Source organism: Sus scrofa, chromosome 1, assembly GCF_000003025.6.
Source record: "Sus scrofa isolate TJ Tabasco breed Duroc chromosome 1, Sscrofa11.1, whole genome shotgun sequence".
In the NCBI taxonomy this organism is placed as follows: domain Eukaryota; kingdom Metazoa; phylum Chordata; class Mammalia; order Artiodactyla; family Suidae; genus Sus; species Sus scrofa.
Window position 1 is genome coordinate 9141879 of NC_010443.5, and position 18694 is coordinate 9160572.

General features: G+C 45.5%; 1 protein-coding gene across 2 annotated transcripts in view; it reads right to left on the reverse strand.

Moving 5' to 3' along the window:
- The window catches only part of SNX9 (sorting nexin 9), a 108664-nt gene that overhangs the window by 11519 nt on the left and 78451 nt on the right, over positions 1-18694 (reverse strand). For both annotated transcript variants that reach the window (XM_003353171.4, XM_021086441.1), the window contains 6 exons: positions 17052-17177; positions 16814-16931; positions 11253-11383; positions 8727-8830; positions 6963-7066; positions 3850-3927 (listed from right to left, as the gene is read on the reverse strand). In XM_003353171.4, the coding sequence (XP_003353219.1) occupies positions 3850-3927; positions 6963-7066; positions 8727-8830; positions 11253-11383; positions 16814-16931; positions 17052-17177 (661 nt within the window). The remainder of the gene's footprint in view (positions 1-3849; positions 3928-6962; positions 7067-8726; positions 8831-11252; positions 11384-16813; positions 16932-17051; positions 17178-18694) is intronic.

The window sequence follows — 18694 nt, forward strand, 5'->3', positions numbered from 1 at the left end:
CTTGGCCATGGAGAGCCTCTGCGGTACTGAGAGATGGAAGAGCACAGTCTGAGCAAGGAAGGCGGGTCAGACCCGCCTCAGCGCGCTGACCTTCATCCTCCTCGCAAGGGGAGAAGCTAGCTGATCTTTAAAAACAAGATCTTTAGCAAGTGGAATTTAGTTAGGTTGTGTTAAGTATTCAACACAAAACGAGTCATTTTAACCCTTGAGAAAGTGCTATTTGATAATGTACTGACCAATAACTACTGTAAGTGCAGAAAAGATTAAGGAAGCGTTAGGTGGCAAACAGTGCTTCTCTGAGCTGTGGTTCTGCGGGGATGAAACGGGCAGGCACTTTGGAGACAGGTCACTTCTGTCACCTTCCACCCAGGAGGCCCAGGACACTGCAGGGAACTCATCCCACTGCTGCCACATCATGCTCCATCCCTCCTCTCTCTGCCTCGTCAGCTCCCCTTCCTCTGCGCTGCTTCAGGCTGAAGTTACACAGACTATGAAACTCTGGAGAGAACCTGACCATTCTGAAGGCACATGAATTCTACTGAAACGTAAAGAGTGGGTAATAGACCAGAAGATTTATTTACATTATAAAGTCATCAAAGAACTGCTTTAGGATTCATTTCCCAGATTATCAATGGTCTTCTCTTTTTTCCTTTTCCAAGACATCTGGTTCAGTTACCTGTGCCCTCTACTAATAATACCCCATTTAGTGAATAGCGAGTGATAGCTGTGTCTCTTCCAGCGTCAATCAGGAGAACAAGTGAACCGCTATTTTAAAATTCTGTGATTTAGCTCCGAATGGTTTCTAAATTTTACAGGTGACTTCAGGTGATGAGAGACTTCAAGTCTGGGTGCGTGTATTACAATCTAGCAATAGACTCTGAAATTACTGGAAAGGTCACTGTTAGGTTTAAAAACCTCGTCCTGGGGAGCTTCAATTTCTAGTTAAGACGAAGGTGATTGAAAGAGACTGTTTCTCTCACCATAATAATACCAAATAAACTAAAAAGTCATACTTGTCCTCCATGTCACAAGACACAGCAGGAAAGAAGAAATTAAAGCAAATGACGTTCAGAAAGGGGTGAGGCCTGCACCCTGGCACGCTGCTGAGCGGGAGGCCCTGGCTGGGTGGCCAGGGAGCCTTGCACAGACAGAGAAACTTTGCTGTGACAAGGAGGCACCCACGAAGCTTGGAGGAGGCTGGATGAAGAGCTGGTTCCCCTTGTGGACTATGGTGACAGTGGGAAGTGAGAGTGAGACTTAAGGACAGAGACATCAGGGGAAGTTTAGGGAAGGTCTGGATTCAGCTGAGTTCTGACACGTAAGGACTCGACTGGAACCAACTAGATGTTTTCCCAGCATCTCCAGACCCCACTGCCGCATCCTGTCAAGACAGCACAGAACCACAGAGATGAAAGGACTCCTGGAGACTGACCAGTACCTGAGCAGTGGGTACGGGTCTAGCCTTGGTGAGGCTCCTCCAGCAGCCACTGTGGAACCTCGCCAAGATGCTTATCTGTCTCTTTTTTTTTTAACTGAAGTACAGCTGGTTTACAATGCTGTGTTAGTTTCAGATGCTAAATGGATCAGCAAGGTGATTCAGTTATATAAATATAAAATGACACACACTCTTTTTCGGACTCCTTACCACTAGAGGTTATTATGAGATACTGAATATATTGAGTGTAGCTGCCTATGCTGTACCGTAGGTCCTTGCTGGTTTCCAGTTTACATGTAGTCGCATGTATCTGTTAATCCCAAACTCCTAATTTATCCCTCCCGCTTTTCCCCTCTGGTAACCACAACTTTGCTCTCTCTGTCTGTGCGTCTGTTTTGTGAATAAGTTCATTTGTGTCATTTTTTAAGATTCCACATATAAGTGATATCATATGATACTTGCCTTTCTCTGACTTCCTTCACTTAGTATGATAATCTCTAGGTCCATCAATGTTGCTGCAGATTTCATTCTTTTTTACAGATGAGTAGTACTCCGCTGCATATTATGTATACACACATACACCACATCTTCTTTATCCACTCATTCATTCTTTTTTTTTTTTTTTCTTTTTAGGGCTGCACCCAAAGCATACGCAAGTTCCCAGGCTAGGGGTTGAACTGGAGCTGTAGCTGCTGGCCTTCACCACAGCCATAGCAACGCCAGATCTGAGCCGTGTCCGTGACCTACACTGCACCTTACAGCAACATCAGATCCTTTAACCCATGAGAGAAGCCAGGGATTGAACCCGAATCCTCATGGATACTAGTTGGGTTCTTAACCTGCTGAGCCATGACTGCAACTCTCTGTCTATTGATTTGTGATGGATACTTGGGTTGCTTCTGTCTCTTGGCTATTGTAAATAGGCTGCTATGACACTGGAGGCCTGTATCTTTTCGAATTAAGAGTTTTTGTCTTTTCCACATATAAGCCCCAGGAGTGGGATTGCTGGGTTATATGGCAATTCCAGTTTTAGTTTTTTAAGAAGCCTCCATACTGTTCTCCATCGTGGCTGTGCCAATTTACATTTGTGCTAATTTACATTTGCACCAACAGGGTGGGAAGCTTCGCTTTTCCTCACACCCTCTCCAGCATTTATTATTTGTAGACTTTTTTTTTTTTTTTTTTTTTGCTTTTTAAGGCCGTCACTGTGGCACAGGAAGTTCCCAAACTCGGGGTCAAATCGGAACTGCAGGTGCTGGCCTCCACCACAGCCACAGCAATGCCAGATCCAAGCCACATCTGTGACCTACACCACAGCTCACAGAAACGCCGGATTCTTTAATCCACTGAGTGAGGCCAGGGATTGACCCTGGGTCTTCACGGATGCTAGTTGGGTTCGTAACCTGTTAATCCGCAACAGGAACTCCTATTATTTGTAGATTTTTTGATGCTGGCCATACTGACTGGTGAGGGATACCTCACTGCTCATTTTGATTGGCATTTCTCCAACTAGTGATGTTGAGCATCTTTTCACGTGCCTGGTAGCCACCAGATGCTCGTCTCAAAAACGAGGAGGTCAGGCTAACGAGTCCTCAAAGCTCCCACCCAGATGACAGACGTAATTCAGCCAGGCCAACAGGAAAGACTCACATACGGGAGCCCCAGCTCTTACATTCTGGTAAGGGGCTAATTTCTTATTCCTGAAAATACTCAGACACTGACCTCCAAAGATGTACCCTCCCTGGGCATCACGACGTATCACAAAGTACCAAGTCTGTCATTTCTGTAAGTGATAGGATGCTCTCAAAGTCAAGAGGTGCCTCTCACCTCGCCCATACTTTTTCCTTCCTATCTGCTCCACAGGCCAAATGAGAAAAACAAACCAAAATATAAAGGAAAAAGCTAACTTGTTCTAAGAAACGTTGTCAATGCAAATGCACAAGGAACTCAAAATACCACAACGAAGGAGGACAACACGGGAGGAGCTGACAGCGGTGACGAGGTATGGGGAGATGGGAGGCAAAGCAAACTTGTTACTCGGTCAACAATTTTTTCTCCAAGTGACCTTGATAAGGTCTGGCTTTTGACAGTCAGTCTTGACTTCAGAGTTTGGCAGAGAGATGAAAGCAGGGCACAGAGTCACTTACCATCACCGTCTGTTTTACCAAAACACAAGAGCTGTATCTGAGCACAAGAAAGGCGAAGAAGCCGGCAAGAAGATACAAATTACAACAACCCACTTATCTTTTCAAAAGTAATAAGGTGAGGTTGCAAAAGTCCTTGGAGCAGTGTAGCCAATTTACACGCCAGTCACTGACTAGGGTGCTTAAGTACAGTCACGGTTTGCAAGAGCCTAAAGAGGCTGGTCTGTTTGCATAAGACATTCAAGGCCCAAAGGATAGAGAAAGCTGTACCTTGATAGCCACTAGAACTGAAGACTGTTGCTAAACTCTGCAAGGCCTTGCCTATCTTCTGATATTCCTTGGGTAATGCTGCAAGAGAAGGAGGAATAAATCATTAACTAGGCCTCAGAGCAAAATGAGATGGATCCAACTATTTTCCAAAAACGATTACGTTCATAATAAAATTTTGAAATGACTCAAGAAGTCTATATTCTTTAATAAAATATTGACATAAAATAATTGTCTTTAAAAATTAATGACTGTTTCTTCAATTAACTTTTTTTTCAAATTTTTTGGGGGTCTTTTTAGGGCTGCGCCTGTGGCATATGGAGGTTCCCAGGCTAGGGGTCAAATCGGGGCTGCAGCTGCCGGCCTACACCACAGCCACAGCAATGCCAGTTCTGAGCCGCATCTGCAACCTTCACCACAGCTCACGGGAAGTGGGGATCCTTAACCCACTGAGGAAGGCCAGGGATCAAACCTGCATCCTCGTGGATGCTCGTCAGATTTGTTTCTGCTGAGCCATGGTGAGAACTCCCAGTTTTAATTAATCTACTGTCCCATTACTGGTGGGTGCTATTATCCTCAACACCACATTCTCATTTACTGAATGAAATCCAAGTGGACCAGAAGATGACGTCCAGCTTTGAGCCCCATCCCCACCTGCACCAGATGCCGAGGCCCCAGCTCTGTGTCGTGGGCTAGGAGAATAAGGGTCATGTGAGTAAACCGACTTGCCCAGGGTCATGTGGCGAATAAATGGTGGTGGATTTGCACTTGTGATTCCTAAATACACTGCTTTTCTCACTCAGTTATATATGTAACAAATGACCATTTGCAAAACCAAACCAAACCAAAAGCCACAGGGTGTGGAGAAAAATAAGGCAATGGGATGCCACAGGACCGGGGAGGAGGGATTTAGTTTTCTCATCTGTATAATAATACAATTAATGAAACCACCACTAAGACTCCTTCTGATGCTAAAATTCTAGGCTTGAGGGTCCCTCTGGAGGACTTAACCTAGGGAAGAGTCTGTATTTCAGGACACGTCTTCTGCATTTGTACACAGTCCCCTTAGACATGTCTGCTGTCTCTCAAAAGAAACCATTATTTGCATTTGAAGACAGTGCAGTTTAAAAAAAAAAAATCTAGGCCAGAGAAATCTGACATATGGTCCAAAAGCTGCAGTAATCAGGAAACACACATTCAAACTCTATTAGCTTAGTTAATTTAAATAAACCATTTACCCTTTTGTGACTCGGTTTTTGCCTCTATATTGGGGATTAAAAACACTCGCCCTGGGCTTCACCATGTGGAGTGTGTGCTGGATTCCTTATTTCACAGATTAGGAATTTTTAAAAACTCTTTTGTTGAGAGAATAGAAATTATGCCTGAATCAAACTCTAAACAAAGCACTTCGGCTGCCTCTCCCAGCCAAAGACAGCAGCCCTAAGCTATTACCATTTCATAAATCTGGCCTATGGATTATAAAGGACACGGAGTTGACCAGATGTTAGACATACGGGATTTAATTCTTCAACTGAAACAATAGTTCTAGATTTATGTGAGATCCCTAAAAAAACTTTATTGGCAGATGTGTACTCATTTTAATTTTTCTTTTCTTTTTTTTTTTTTTTTTTTTTTTGGTCTTTTTCCCTTTTCTAAGGGCCGCTCCCATGGCATATGGAGGTTCCTGGGCTAGGGGTCTAATTGGAGCTGTAGCTGCCGGCCTATGCCAGAGCCACAGCAACTGGGGATCCGAGCCGTGTCTGCAGTCTACACCACAGCTCACGGCAACACCAGATCCATAATCCACTGAGCAAGGCCAGGGATCTAACCTGCAACCTCACAGTTCCTAGTCAGATTCGTTAACCACTGCGCCACGATGGGAACGCCTTAATTTTTCTTTAAAAAGGGGGAAACAGCTGAGTTCATAGTTAAAATTATTTAAGAAAATGACCACATTTATGTTTTAGAGAAGCGTCACTCCCCCTTTTGCCCGTGAGCTACTCTCCGTGACCAAAGGCTTGAAGCAGAGTTTGTTTTCTGATGCTGCATTTGCATAGGTTATTTTTTCAGGCTCAGTTCTATTTTTAGGATTTTTTGCCTTGGGAAAGAAGCAACTGTTATTACTCCCAATGTCTGCCCACCAAGCACAAACAGCTGGTACACTACAAATGGTTCTGCTGATGTAAAATACCATGGGAACTGAGGAGGGCCATTCAGTCTAAGGTCTGGCTTTTTCCTGCAAAGGGCTGGAGTGTAAATATTTTAGGCTTTGCCGGGGCTACAGGTTTCTTCTGAAAAGCACTCAGCTCAACCCCCATTTACACAACAGCAGCAAAGACAATACACAAAGAGACGGGCAGGGCTGTGTTCCGGAAAACCTCATTTACAGAAACCGGCAGCAGGCTGGCAGGCTGCAGCTCGCCACTCCTGATGTGAGGCTGCAGCTCTGGACTCAGCAGATCTAGTGTCCCCCCGTCAGCCTCGCCAGGTAGCAAGTCCCTCCACATTCGATTTCTTATTCATTAAAGTTATTTTTTGACTTCGGATTCTGATTCTTTCCCCTCGTGTAGAAGAAAAATACCGCCTTAAAAAAAATCTTCACAAAAGCAGGTCATTAAGCTGCTTCCTATGCTGAGTCCAGAGTGAGTATGTATTACTTTCCTAATTCAAAGGAAGAGACATTTTAATTTATTTTTTAAACAAGAGCTGAACACAACTAGTGCTCTCGTAGGGTGTGGGCTGAAGGCCAGAGGGTTCCGAGTTACAGAAGAGAGGGGCACACGCGTGCTCTGAAACCGGAGCCCCGTTTCCTCCCTGGGCCTCAGAAGGCAGGGAGGCAGCAAGCGCGGGAAATACGCGCCCTCTGACCCGGGAGGAAAGGCCAGGTCCTGAGGGCGGTCAGAGGCCACCCTGTGAGTGACTGGGGGAGTCTGGCCTCTGCAGCAGCTGTGCCTTCGAGCCCCACAGCTGACGCCTGACCGCGTCTCCCCTGGGGTCCTGGACAGCTGAGCGGCGCGGGTTCGGGGATGAGGGAAAAGCAGTTTGCAGAATGACCGTCTGCAGACGGGGCCGGGCAGGCGGATGGGCAGCTCCCGGGGACGCAGGACAGCACTTACGTCCTGTGCAGCGCTTCCAGTGCTCCTGGCCCACGGTCAGCAGCTCCTTGACGCCGTCATCCATGGCCTTGGTGAACTTGCCAACAGCCTCGCACTTCTGTTCTCTGCGGGGCAAAAACACAAGGGGTGTGTCCTTGACTCTCAAACGTCCACACGGCTTAAGGGTAGGGGAGAGAAGTGCACGTGGTCGGTCGGGGGAGCTCAAGGCCAACGCAAGCACAGGGGCCTGTTTCCTGCATTCTCACAACCGCCCCTGAACTAAATTAGTCTTAAAATCAGGCTTGATTCAGGTTTTAAAGATTTACGACAAAGTGTGCCATTTCTATTTTAACGCTGCTTCCTTTCCCCCGATTCCTTGTATATTTTAACTAAAATTATTCTAACGTAAATAAAATCTTCATTTCTGGACTATCTTCCTTGGTGAAATCCAATCTCTGGGGGCACTGGAATCTACAAAAATGCGGTGTGGGTGCTAACAGGAGTCGTTCAATCATTCCAACAAGTACCTGAATGAATCAAAAGAAGAGCCTAGATGCACAGCATCCAAGTGACACGGAGCACAACCAGCTCCTCGAGGACGCAACAAGCTTTTACTGACTTGGAAAGAACGTCACAACATAATTTTAAATGAAGAGAGCAGATTATAAAAGCAAACATGGCAGCACAGACGGACCCAGAGACGAGCACAGTAAGTGAAGTCAGAGAGCGAAAGACAAACATCATGTGGCATCGCTTACATGTGGAGTCCAAAAAAAGGACACAATGAACCTTCTTTGTAGAACAGAATCAGACTCACAGACCTTGAAGACACACTTACGGTGACCACAGGGGACGGGTGAAGGGGGAGGGACTGGGGGTTGGGACTGGCATGTGCACACCGAGGCCTGTGCAATGACTCGCCGACGGGGCCTGCTGTCCAGCACAGGGAACTCCGCCCGGTATTATCTATGTGGGTAAAGAATCTGAAAGAGGATGGCTGTGTGGACATGTGCAACTGAATCGCTTTGTCGTACAGCAGAAATGATCACAACCTTGTAAACCAGCTCGACTTCCATACAACTTTATAAAAAAAAAAGCAAATGCATAATGTGAGGTCACTTGCGGTTAAACAAACAATTTTTCCTTTAGATGCCTGTGCACAGAGAAGGGTTTGGAAGACCACTGACCTAGGTCAACATACTAACACTGATTTTCTCTCTGGGTAGTTGGAAGACTTATTTGGTAACAAATAAGCAATGATTTTATGTTAAGAAAAAAGCTACTTAAAATTAAAAAAAAAAAAACCGCAGCCAAGATTTCTTATTAGTCTTCATATAGAAAAAGAACTCCAGTTCTTTGACCAAGCCTGTGTTAAAAAGATTACAAGATTAAAAACACCAAACAAAACAGAAAAAGCAGGTTTGGGACTGTTCCCTTCAAGGCAATGTTCAAAGAGATTTTTGCCTTGTGGACTATTACGTGGGTGTCGGCTGGCTCTGCGCCACCCTGTTTCATCATACTTTACTGGAAATAACTACTAACCACTCGGTCAACGAGGAAATCACTGACTTCAAGGTAAAGAGGAAGCAGACTTTAAAGGGTGTTAGGGTTAGAAAGACAGTGTTTCATGGACGAGGCTGTCCATGCCATCCGGCTACAAACCCCACTCGTTTCACACACTGCTCCGACGATCCCACTTCCAGCTGCGGTCGGCCTGGCCGAGACCCACAAGCCAAGGAGGCGGACACCGCGTGAGAAGGAGGAAAGTCTGGCAGTGTTGCTTACATCTCCACTAAGTCCAGGTCAGGCGCCTCTGGTTCCATGGTGGAAAATACCATCACTCCCACCAGCTCATCTTTTTCAGCCTTCCTCTTCCCAGTTTTCCACTCCTGTAAACAGGAACATTACAACATCACAGGGGAGAGCAGAGCCAAGCGGGTCTTTCAAAATTCCCTGAGAGAACTGGCTCTCCGATCATCTCTAGCCTCCTAATTTTCAGGAAGCAGCTCCACGCCACCTCCCTCTGCACGTGGGCCAAATGCCCATACCTCTCAACGTCACTTTGTATTCCAACAGTGCCACTGCACACAACGGTCCTGGGGGGCCCAGGTCATTTTATTTTTCTAATTGTTTGTCTTTTTAGGGCTGCACCTGTGGCACATGGAAGTTCCCAGGCTAGGGGGTGAATCGAAGCTGTAACCGATGGCCTACACCACAGCCACAGCAACACAGGATCCAAGCCTCCATCCTACTTTTTTCTTGCTCATTTCAACGGAAATCTGACATATCACTTCACCTGTAAATGCTTCGTTACATCTTTAAGAGATAAGGCCACGTCTTAAACACGTAACTACAACACCAATATCAAACCTAGCAAAATCGACAGACTCTGGTGAGGCAGAGACCATGTTTCACTTCTCCCAGCGATTCCATCCCACGGGAAGAGCACCGCTGGCTGAAAGGACTGTCCTTCCCTCACTATACGCAGTACCACCTTTGTCAGAAATCAAGTGCCCATTCCATTCTGTTCTACTGGTCTGCTTTTCAAGGAATTTTAGCTTTACAATAAGCTTTTTTTTTTTTTTTCTTTCTCTTTAGGGCCGCACTCACGGTACACGGAGGTTCCTAGGCTAGGGGGTCTCATTGGAACCACAGCTGCCCGCCTACACCACAGTCACAGCAACACCAGATTTGAGCTGCGTCTGTGACTTATACCACAGCTCATGGCAATGCTGGATCCTTAACCCACTGATGGAGGCCAGGGATCGAACCTGCAACCGCATGGCTCCTAGTCGGATTCGTTTCTGCTGTGCCACGACGGGAACTTCCTGTAATAAGTCTTAATATCCAATAAAGTTCTCTTCCCACTTAATCCTTTTTAAAAAGAATTTTCTACTGATGATGTTTTTTCAGTTCTTTAATCCATGAAAAATAACTGCAATACTTATTTAGGTCTTTTATTTCTCTTGAAAATGTTTCATAGTTTTGTTGTTTTTGGCCAAATCCATGGCATATGGAAGTTTGTGGGCCAGGGATCGAATCTGAGCCACAGCTGTGACCTATGCCACAGCTGTGGCAACGCTGGACTCTTAGCCCACTGCACTGGGTGGGGAATTGAACCTGCACTGCCGCAGAGACAACCCTGGATCCTTAACCTGCTGCATCACAATGGGAACTCCCTCACAGGGTAGATCTTTCACACTTTATAGGGAAGATTCTTTGGGATTTTCTATATCCATCGCTATGAGCTATTATTGCCCAAAGAAGGAGTATTTTTAAAAGCAGCTTTCTAGTTTTACACTGCCAGTTAGCAGGCAAGGAAACTGTGGCCGAAAGAAATTAAATACTTTGATCAGGTCACAGACATAGTTGGCAACAGAGCCAAGACCAAAACCAAGTGCCCTGGCCCCAAGTTCTTTCTTTTTTCATTTATATTAAAAACACCAAAAAGGCTTATTAGATTTATTATTTTTGACAGTAATATCCTGCATCAAACAAAACCTTCAGAAGTGCTTCCTAAATCGCACCCTTGACAAATCCGTCAAGTAAGCCCTCGTTACAGCCCTGTGGCTAAGCAGGAAGGCACAAACTCAGAGAAGGTTCCATGTCGTTTTTGTAAATATGAAGCCTTTTCACATGTACTACTCACCACGAAATGCAAAAAGACCAGAAATATGTGAGTGGAATGAGCTCTAACCCTGAGATCACACTAGGTGCTACCAAACAAATCACACACATGGGAGACTAAAGTGACGCTCGGCTCCTTCCAAGACAGATACGAACAGCAGGAAGACCAGCAGCCAGCTTCTTCCTGATTTTCAAAAAAGAAGAGATGATGCTGGCAGGATGACTGCCCACGGGGCAGGCAGAGACAGACCAGTGTTTACTCTGGGCTCACAACAATAGTTCTGGAAAAACAATGTGGCTTTGAGAAAGCTGGTGCAATTCTGAATCTCCTTTTCCTTTCGAACGCTGTTTACTCTGCAAGGTCAAAATGTGATGCTAAGAGATCATTCGCCCACTTCCCTACCTTCACACTGAGAATGTCTGGCATGGTCTGGGGTCTGCGTTATTTTTCACAGCATCCAGGAAAAAGCCCCTTATCCTATCATATCCTTCACACTGGGCCAAGCCACTCCCGGTTTATGGGAAACCATCCTGGCAGTTCCTCTCACACAGGCCGTGACTGACTTCCTATTACTTAGAAATAATCAACTAGCCAACATGATTTCACCCCTTTCAGACTCAAAACTGGGGGTGAACGTGACAATTCTTAATATTCTCCGAGATCACCATAATAAGTCGTCCTACCTTTTCATCTCGGAAATTTAGAAACTGCTGGAAAACCTCACTTTCTGAGATTACTGGATGGCGACACATCCTGGACATCCATGCCTGAAGTCTCTCCATGCGCATTTTGATAAATTCTTCTTCAAAGCGACCTGCAAGAGAAACGCAGACACTGACGTGCAACCTTGTCTCAGATGAGTCACCGTCACACAAACGAAACGCTGTTACAGAGCCACTGGTTACTCGGTAGCAAGTTATTTACTAGAAGGTAAACCAAGGTCATTTTTTTCACTAACCTAAAAACAAGCAACAGTGAATGTTATCTGACAGAGGACATGCTTCCAGAATAAAGAATCTTGTCTCAAAATTCAGTAATAAGAAAACAACCTAATCAAAAAATGGGTAAAAGATTTGAACACTTTACAGAAAAAAAACATGTGGAAGGGAAATAAGCACATGAAAAGATGCTCACCGCCTCTAGTCCTTAAGGAAATGCAAATTAAAACCTTGAGGAGACACCACGACATTAGCCTAGCAGACATGTTAAAATAAAGAGAAAAGGACACTCTCAGAAGTGCAAGCAGGATGGGGAGCTCCTGGCGCTCCCATCCACTGCTGGCGGGGATTTCAAAATGGTACAGCTGCTTTGGGAAACAGCCAGACAATTTCCTTTTTTTTTTTTTTGCTTTTCAGGGCCGCATCTGCAGCAGATAGAGGTTCCCAGGCTAGGGGGCGAATCGGAGTCACAGCCGTCAGCCTACACCACCGCCACAGCAGCGCGGGATCTGAGCCGCCTCTGTGACCTACACCACAGCTCACGGAAACACTGGATCCTTAACCCACTGAGTGAGGCCGGGAATCACACCCGCAACCTTGTGATTCCTAGTCGGATTCGTTTCTGCTGCGCCATGATGGGAACTCCCACAGCCTGGCAATTTCTTAAACATTAAATATATACCTACCATATGGCCCAGTCATTTCACTCCTAGGTATTTACCCAAGAGAAACGAAAATTTATAATTATGCAAAAACTTGAATGCAAATGTTTAGAGCAGATTTATAAATGCCCCAAACTGGAAACCTCCTTCAGTGAGTGAGTGGACAGAAACTAAGTGGAGCGAGACAGTGAAATCCGGCTCGGCAATGAACCTATCGCTGCAACAGGAGAGGTGACTCTCAAAGGCATTATGTTAAGTGACGGAAGCCAGACTCACAAGACTCTAAAGTCAGACCACACACACCCTATACGCTGCCATGCAAAACACGACTCTGGAAAAGACAACACCCCAGAGACAGAGACCCCATCAGTGCTCTGCGTTAGGGCTGCGGGAGGCGCAGCAACGTCAGCACAAGGCAGTCTGGGGAGAGGGTGGAACATTCTGTATTTTTTTTTTTTTTGTCTTTTTGCCATTTCTTGGGCCGCTCCCTCGGCATATGGAGGTTCCCAGGCTAGGGGTCTAATCGGAGCCGTAGCCACCGGCCTACGCCAGAGCCACAGCAACGCAGGATCCGAGCCACATCTGCAACCTACACCACAGCTCACGGCAACACCGGATCGTCAACCCACTGAGCAAGGTCAGGGATCGAACCCTCAACCTCATGATTCCTAGTCGGATTCGTTAACCACTGCGCCACGACGGGAACTCCCAACATTCTGTATCTTGATCGTAGTGGTGGTTGCTAGACTGTGTGATAGCTGTCAAAACTCTTAGAACCATACACTGAAAGGAGTGAATTTACTGCATATAAGTTTTTTTTAAAAAAAGCAGCCTGGATTTTCCTTAAGAAATTACAGGTACAAATAAGCACAGGTATCTTTTCTTTTTTTTTGCTTTTGGCCACATCTGTGGCATGTGGAAGTTCCTGGGCCAGGGATCCAACCCAAGCCACAGGAGCGACAATACCGGATCCTTAATCTGCTGCAGCGTCTGAGCACTCCTAAGAACAAGTTTCTGTTAATGAGAAGAGTATTATAAACCCATGTATCAAAAACTCCTTAAAAGTGGTCCCTGGAGAGCATGATGGGTCTAGACATCCCCTGGATATTAAAACACTTCAGCTTCTGCACTTATTGGAAGTAGAGACTAAGTACTACATACGCTTAAGGCCACGCAAAAGATGCCCCAGCTCAGAAAGGACCCAGTAAAGTCAGCACGGACCTAAGGGTTATACTGAATGGCCCATTATGAGCAAGTGAAGTACACCAAGAGTTTATAACCTATTCACTGGTTGAAATTAATTAATGACTCTTATTCCTCCTGAAAAAATTTTGACATAGTTGGTTTACTCACAAACTGTGTCTTCATATGTTATCTTGTGCTCATTCAGATTTTCATATCAGGAGTTTCCGTCATGGCGCAGCGGTTAATGAATCTGACTAGCATCCATGAGGAGGCAGGTTCAATCCCTGGCCTCGCTCAGTGGGTTAAGGATGTGAGCTGTGGTGTAGGTTGCAGACACAGCTCAGATCCTGCATGGCTGTGGCTGTGGCTGTGGTGTAGGCCAGCAGTGAGGTCTCCAACTGGACCCCTAGCCTGGGAACCTCTATCTGCCGCGGGTGTGGCTCTAAAAAAATAAAAAAATTTCGTATCAGGTGCCAGAGAATTAAAAAAGGGAGAGGGGGGATTTTCATTTCCTTGTTTTCTACAACCCTTACCTAGGCTTTCACTAGGTATGTGATATACCAGTCTGGCACTCAGAAATAAAAACAAATTTGTTCAATATTATTGCACAAAGGACAAAAGCTATACACCAATAAAAACTCTTAGTTGTAAGCTTTCCATGGCTGGATTATCAAGCCCACAGAAATGTCATGACATCGTCCACTTGGTATTCCTTTTTCTTTTCTCCAGGATTTAAGTGAGAGGGGAGTTTACATAATAAGGACCCAGTGGGCATCACAGGCAGCAGGCAAACAAGAGACGGAAGAAATAAAGTGGCTTCTGTGTTTTTCAGTTTCCTCGGCACACGTCCCAGTCACTGAAGCGAGGCTCAGCTTCCTTCGGACTGAGGGGCCACTGCTGTCTTGCTTTTCTGTGACATCTCCCTGACTTAAAAAAGAACCTCAGTATGGAAGAATGATGACTCTATGATGCTTTAAGATACCCATGAGTTATCTGACCCTGAATAAACAATGTATCATAAGCTGAAAGACAGGAGAATGCCCACGACCCTAAGACAGCTTATTAATCCATTTATTTATTTTTTAATTTTTTTTTCTTTTTAGGGCTGTACCTGCAGCATATGGAGGTTCCTGAGCTAGCGTTGAATCAGAGCTGCAGCTGTGGGCCTACACCACAGTCACAGCAACGCCAGACCCGAGCTGTATCTGTGACCTACACTGCAGCTTGAGGCAATGCTGGACCTTTAACCAACTGAGTGAGGCCAGAGATCAAGTCTGCATCCTCACGGTCACTGGTCAGGTTCCTAACCCGCTGAGCCACAATGGGAAGGCCAATCCATTTACTGAAACACCACCATATATATGCTAATATATTACGCTAATCAAGACCATATATTATTCTATGAGTAATAATAAAAAATAAAAAAATAATATTAATTTCCTGCCTAAGGGGGGGGGGGAAAGACCATATATTACTCTAAACAAGTTGCTAGAGGAGAAGTCTGAAATGTGAAAATGTGGAGAAAAGGAGTTCCTGCTGTTGTGCAGCAGAAACGAATCCAACTAGGAACCATGAGGTTGGGGATTTGATCCCTGGCCTCACTCAGTGGGTTAAGGATCCCAAGTTGTTTTGGCTGTGGTGTAGGCCGGTGGCTACAGCTCCGATTCGACCCCTAGCCTGGGAACCTCCATATGCTGCGGGTGTGGCCCTAAAAAAAAAGGACAAAAGACAAAAAAAAAAAAAAAAAAAGAAAAAAAAAGGAAATGCAGAGAAAGGAAGGCATCTAAATTTTTAAAAACAAATCTGTGATTTAAAACAAGAAGGAAGACAGAAAGGAGGGATGTGAGTATCTGAACTGGGCACCGAAGTGGGGGTGCGGTGACATGTCTGAGTGGAAGGAAGCCACCGCTTACGCCAGCCCGGCCACCCTGACGTGGCTGTCACTCAACCACTCCGGCTCCATGAGGGGCTGCCCGGGAGTCACCCCTCCGGGAGTCACCCCGCGTGAGGGCGAGGATGCAGCCCCACCCTCCTGCTCTGATGATTGGAAACTTTTGAAAAGTGTGCCAAGGGAAAAAAAATTAAGATCCAAATCAAAACAACTTTTTTGGAAACAAAGTTTCCATCTGCTCAAATTTCACAGAAACAAACATAAAACAAAGTAAAGGACAAGCACGATTTTAAGGAGAAGAGCTTTCCTCTCGGGAGGTCACTAAGGCCAGCTGCAGATGGGCTAGTCCACACCGCATGACCCAAAGCCAGCACGCTTTGGAATCACACTGACATCCGTATCTCAGCACCAAGTGAGCAGGGCCTGGCATCCCTGAGCTGAGAGCGCGTGTGTGAAACGCCCGGGTGACGCGTGACGCCTGGCATGTAAGGGACACATGTCACCACATGGCTGACTCAGATGCTTGGTCCCTCTAACCGCCCCCCCCTCCCCCCGGCAGGGTCTTGGCCGCCTCACGGGCTCCGCCGGCCTTTCCATGAGCCTTCGCTTCTCTTAGAGGCTGTCCCAGCTCTGACCTTTTAAGTCTTACTCTCATCTTTGATCCTTTCCTCTCCAGACGTACAGTTTCATTTATCTACACATTATCTAGCGACATACGCAAACTCTACGTGAAGCTCGGTTCCTTTACAGACTTTGATTCCAAGACAGATATACTGACTCCTCAGTGCTAACATACCAGTTTCTAGATTAGCTCGGAGAGTAAAAAAATTCAGTGACAGTTCTCAAAACAGATGCAGGAACAAATACTCTCCAACTGCATATTTACAAGGGGCTCTGGGAGCACCATGGGTTAGTTACTAGAAGATTATATGGGATGGGAGGGCTGGGGGAAACATGGCAATTTAAATACAGAAGAAACAAGGAGAGGGCAGTAATCGTGCTAAATAAAAAATTTAAGTATCAGTAGTCCCCAAAATAATTGCATAGAAAACTTGGTAACTGCCTAAACTAACGTGTGTGTATGTATGCATGTGTATAAAACAAATATATATATAAAAACACATTTAGCTCTATGGCTTCTATTTTTTTTTAAATGTTTCTAATGAAAAAGAGCACAATTGGACTGTATAATGCGTTTACATCATTTGGGTCATACATTTTAATTTCCATTTTAAGCTATTTGGATTGGATCATTTCTGTTTTCTCAGGTGTCATTTCTCACATTTTAAAAATGCATGTATTTCTTTTATGGGAAAGGGTGTAGCAATAAAGATACAGTGACTTCACCAGAACTGTATGCATGTATATGGGAACTGATAGAAAATTTCATGCAATGTTCTTGCTTGGTGTTGAGGGAACTTGCACAGACATATATATGTCTATTTGGCTGTATGTAGCCACTGTCTCCAAACCCTACATCTTGTTCCACTGGAGGACGGATGTACACTGGATACTCTAATGGGAGTCCTGCGACTTGGCATCCTGAGTTCAGTATCACACGCGCTCACCTGTGACTTGCTTATCTGGGAGAGAAGGGATCGGGATGGCTAACCCAAACTTCACCAGGAGGCGCTCATACAGCCAGTCAAAGTGCTTATACCTGTGGTTTACAGATCGATTCGTGTTCTACAAAATAAGGAAAGAGAAAAAAGTTACCAGTGCCAACTACAGAAAATGAAGAGGCAAGTGCATTGTTTGTTGCTAGCCATGCAGGCACGATTCTGTCTTGATAACTGTGATACTTACAGTGGGTGTTAACTGATACTCAATGTAGCTCTTCAGTCCATACATTTTGGAGCCTTTCCTGGGATCTGCTACCACACAGTCAAATGTAGAAGTAGGATAAACCCACATTGGGCCATAATCTCCAACCTACACAACAACGCAAGAAGAGTTCATTTCGTGACATGGAAAAAGAGTAAATATAATTGACATAAGTCACCGAATGAATCTTTTTAGGCCTAGAAGTCCTTAGGAGGGTCATTCTTGTTCTTCTCTGAGAAGTTACACAAATGCTCACTGTTCCTGCTAAGCTTCTATTTGAAGAACGCACTTAAGGGGACCAGCCCTCTGCTCCCAAGCGGGCACCTCAGGCCACGGACAGGTGAGCTCTGCTTCCTCCAAAGAGTGCCGGACAGAACACAAGTTCTCTCTCCGGAGTCCAGCTGTCTCAGGAACATGTAATGAAGGGACAGTTTAAAATTGCAAAACTACTGCAGACGGATAGTTCTGTGAAATGTAAAATGACACACTTGGATGTCTTGAGAATGCCATCAAGCTCTCTCGACACTTAGTCTCTTTTCTGTGTACTCTCATCTTTTTTTTCTTTTTAGGCCGCAGGTGTGGCACATGGAAGTTCTAGGGTAGGGGTCAAATTGGAGCTGCAGCTGCTGGCCTACATCACAGCCACAGTAACCGAGCCCCATCTGCAACCTACACACCAGCTCATGTCAACACCAGATCCTTAACCCATTGAGTGAGGCCAGGGATTGAACCTGTGTCCTCATGGATACCTGCTGAGCCACAATGGGAAATCCTGTATATCCTGATTCTCTAAATAGTCCTAATTCTTTTTAAAGGTGAAAGGAGAAAAAGTGAGATGGGGTATGAAGGTTAAGAGGCTATTAAGTTAGGACAGTGACTGGGGCACAGAGAAGTTCAGTCGAGGACTAAAGATCTCTGACAACGAGGGAATTTGGGGAGAGGATGGAACTTTCTGTATCTTGATCGTAGTGGTGGTTACTGGACCGTGGTGGTAGTTGTCAAAACTCTTAGAACTATATACCGAAAGGAGAGATTTACATATATAGTAAAAAAAGAAAAATGCAGGCTGGACTTCCCTTAAGAAATTACAAGTACAGGGAGTTCCCACTGTGGCTCAGCGGTAAGGAACCCGACTAAGATCCATGAGGATTTGGGTTCAATCCCTGGCCTCACTCAGTGGGCTAAGGATCTGGCGTTGCCATGAGCTGTGGTGTAGGTTGCAGATGTGGCTTGGAGCCTGCATTGCTGTGGTGTAGGCTGGCAGCTGCAGCTCTGATTCAACCCCTAGCCTGGGAACCTCCATATGCTGTGAGTGTGGCCCCCGCAAAAAAACAAAATTAAGCACAAGTATCTTTCCTTTTCTTCTTTTTTCCCCTGGCCATGCCTGTGGCAGGTGGAAGCTTGCTGGCAGGGATCCACCCGAGCCACAGTAGTGACAACGCCGGATCCTTAACGTGCTGACCCGTCAGGGCCCGCCTAAGAACAAGTTTCTTTTAAGGAGAAGAGGATTATACACTCATACATCAGCAACTTCTAACAAGTGGCCCTTGAAGACCATGACCGGTCTAGACACAAGGGGGAGCCTGGCTGCAGAAAGCGCTGTGAAAGCTGCGGAGCAGGAATGC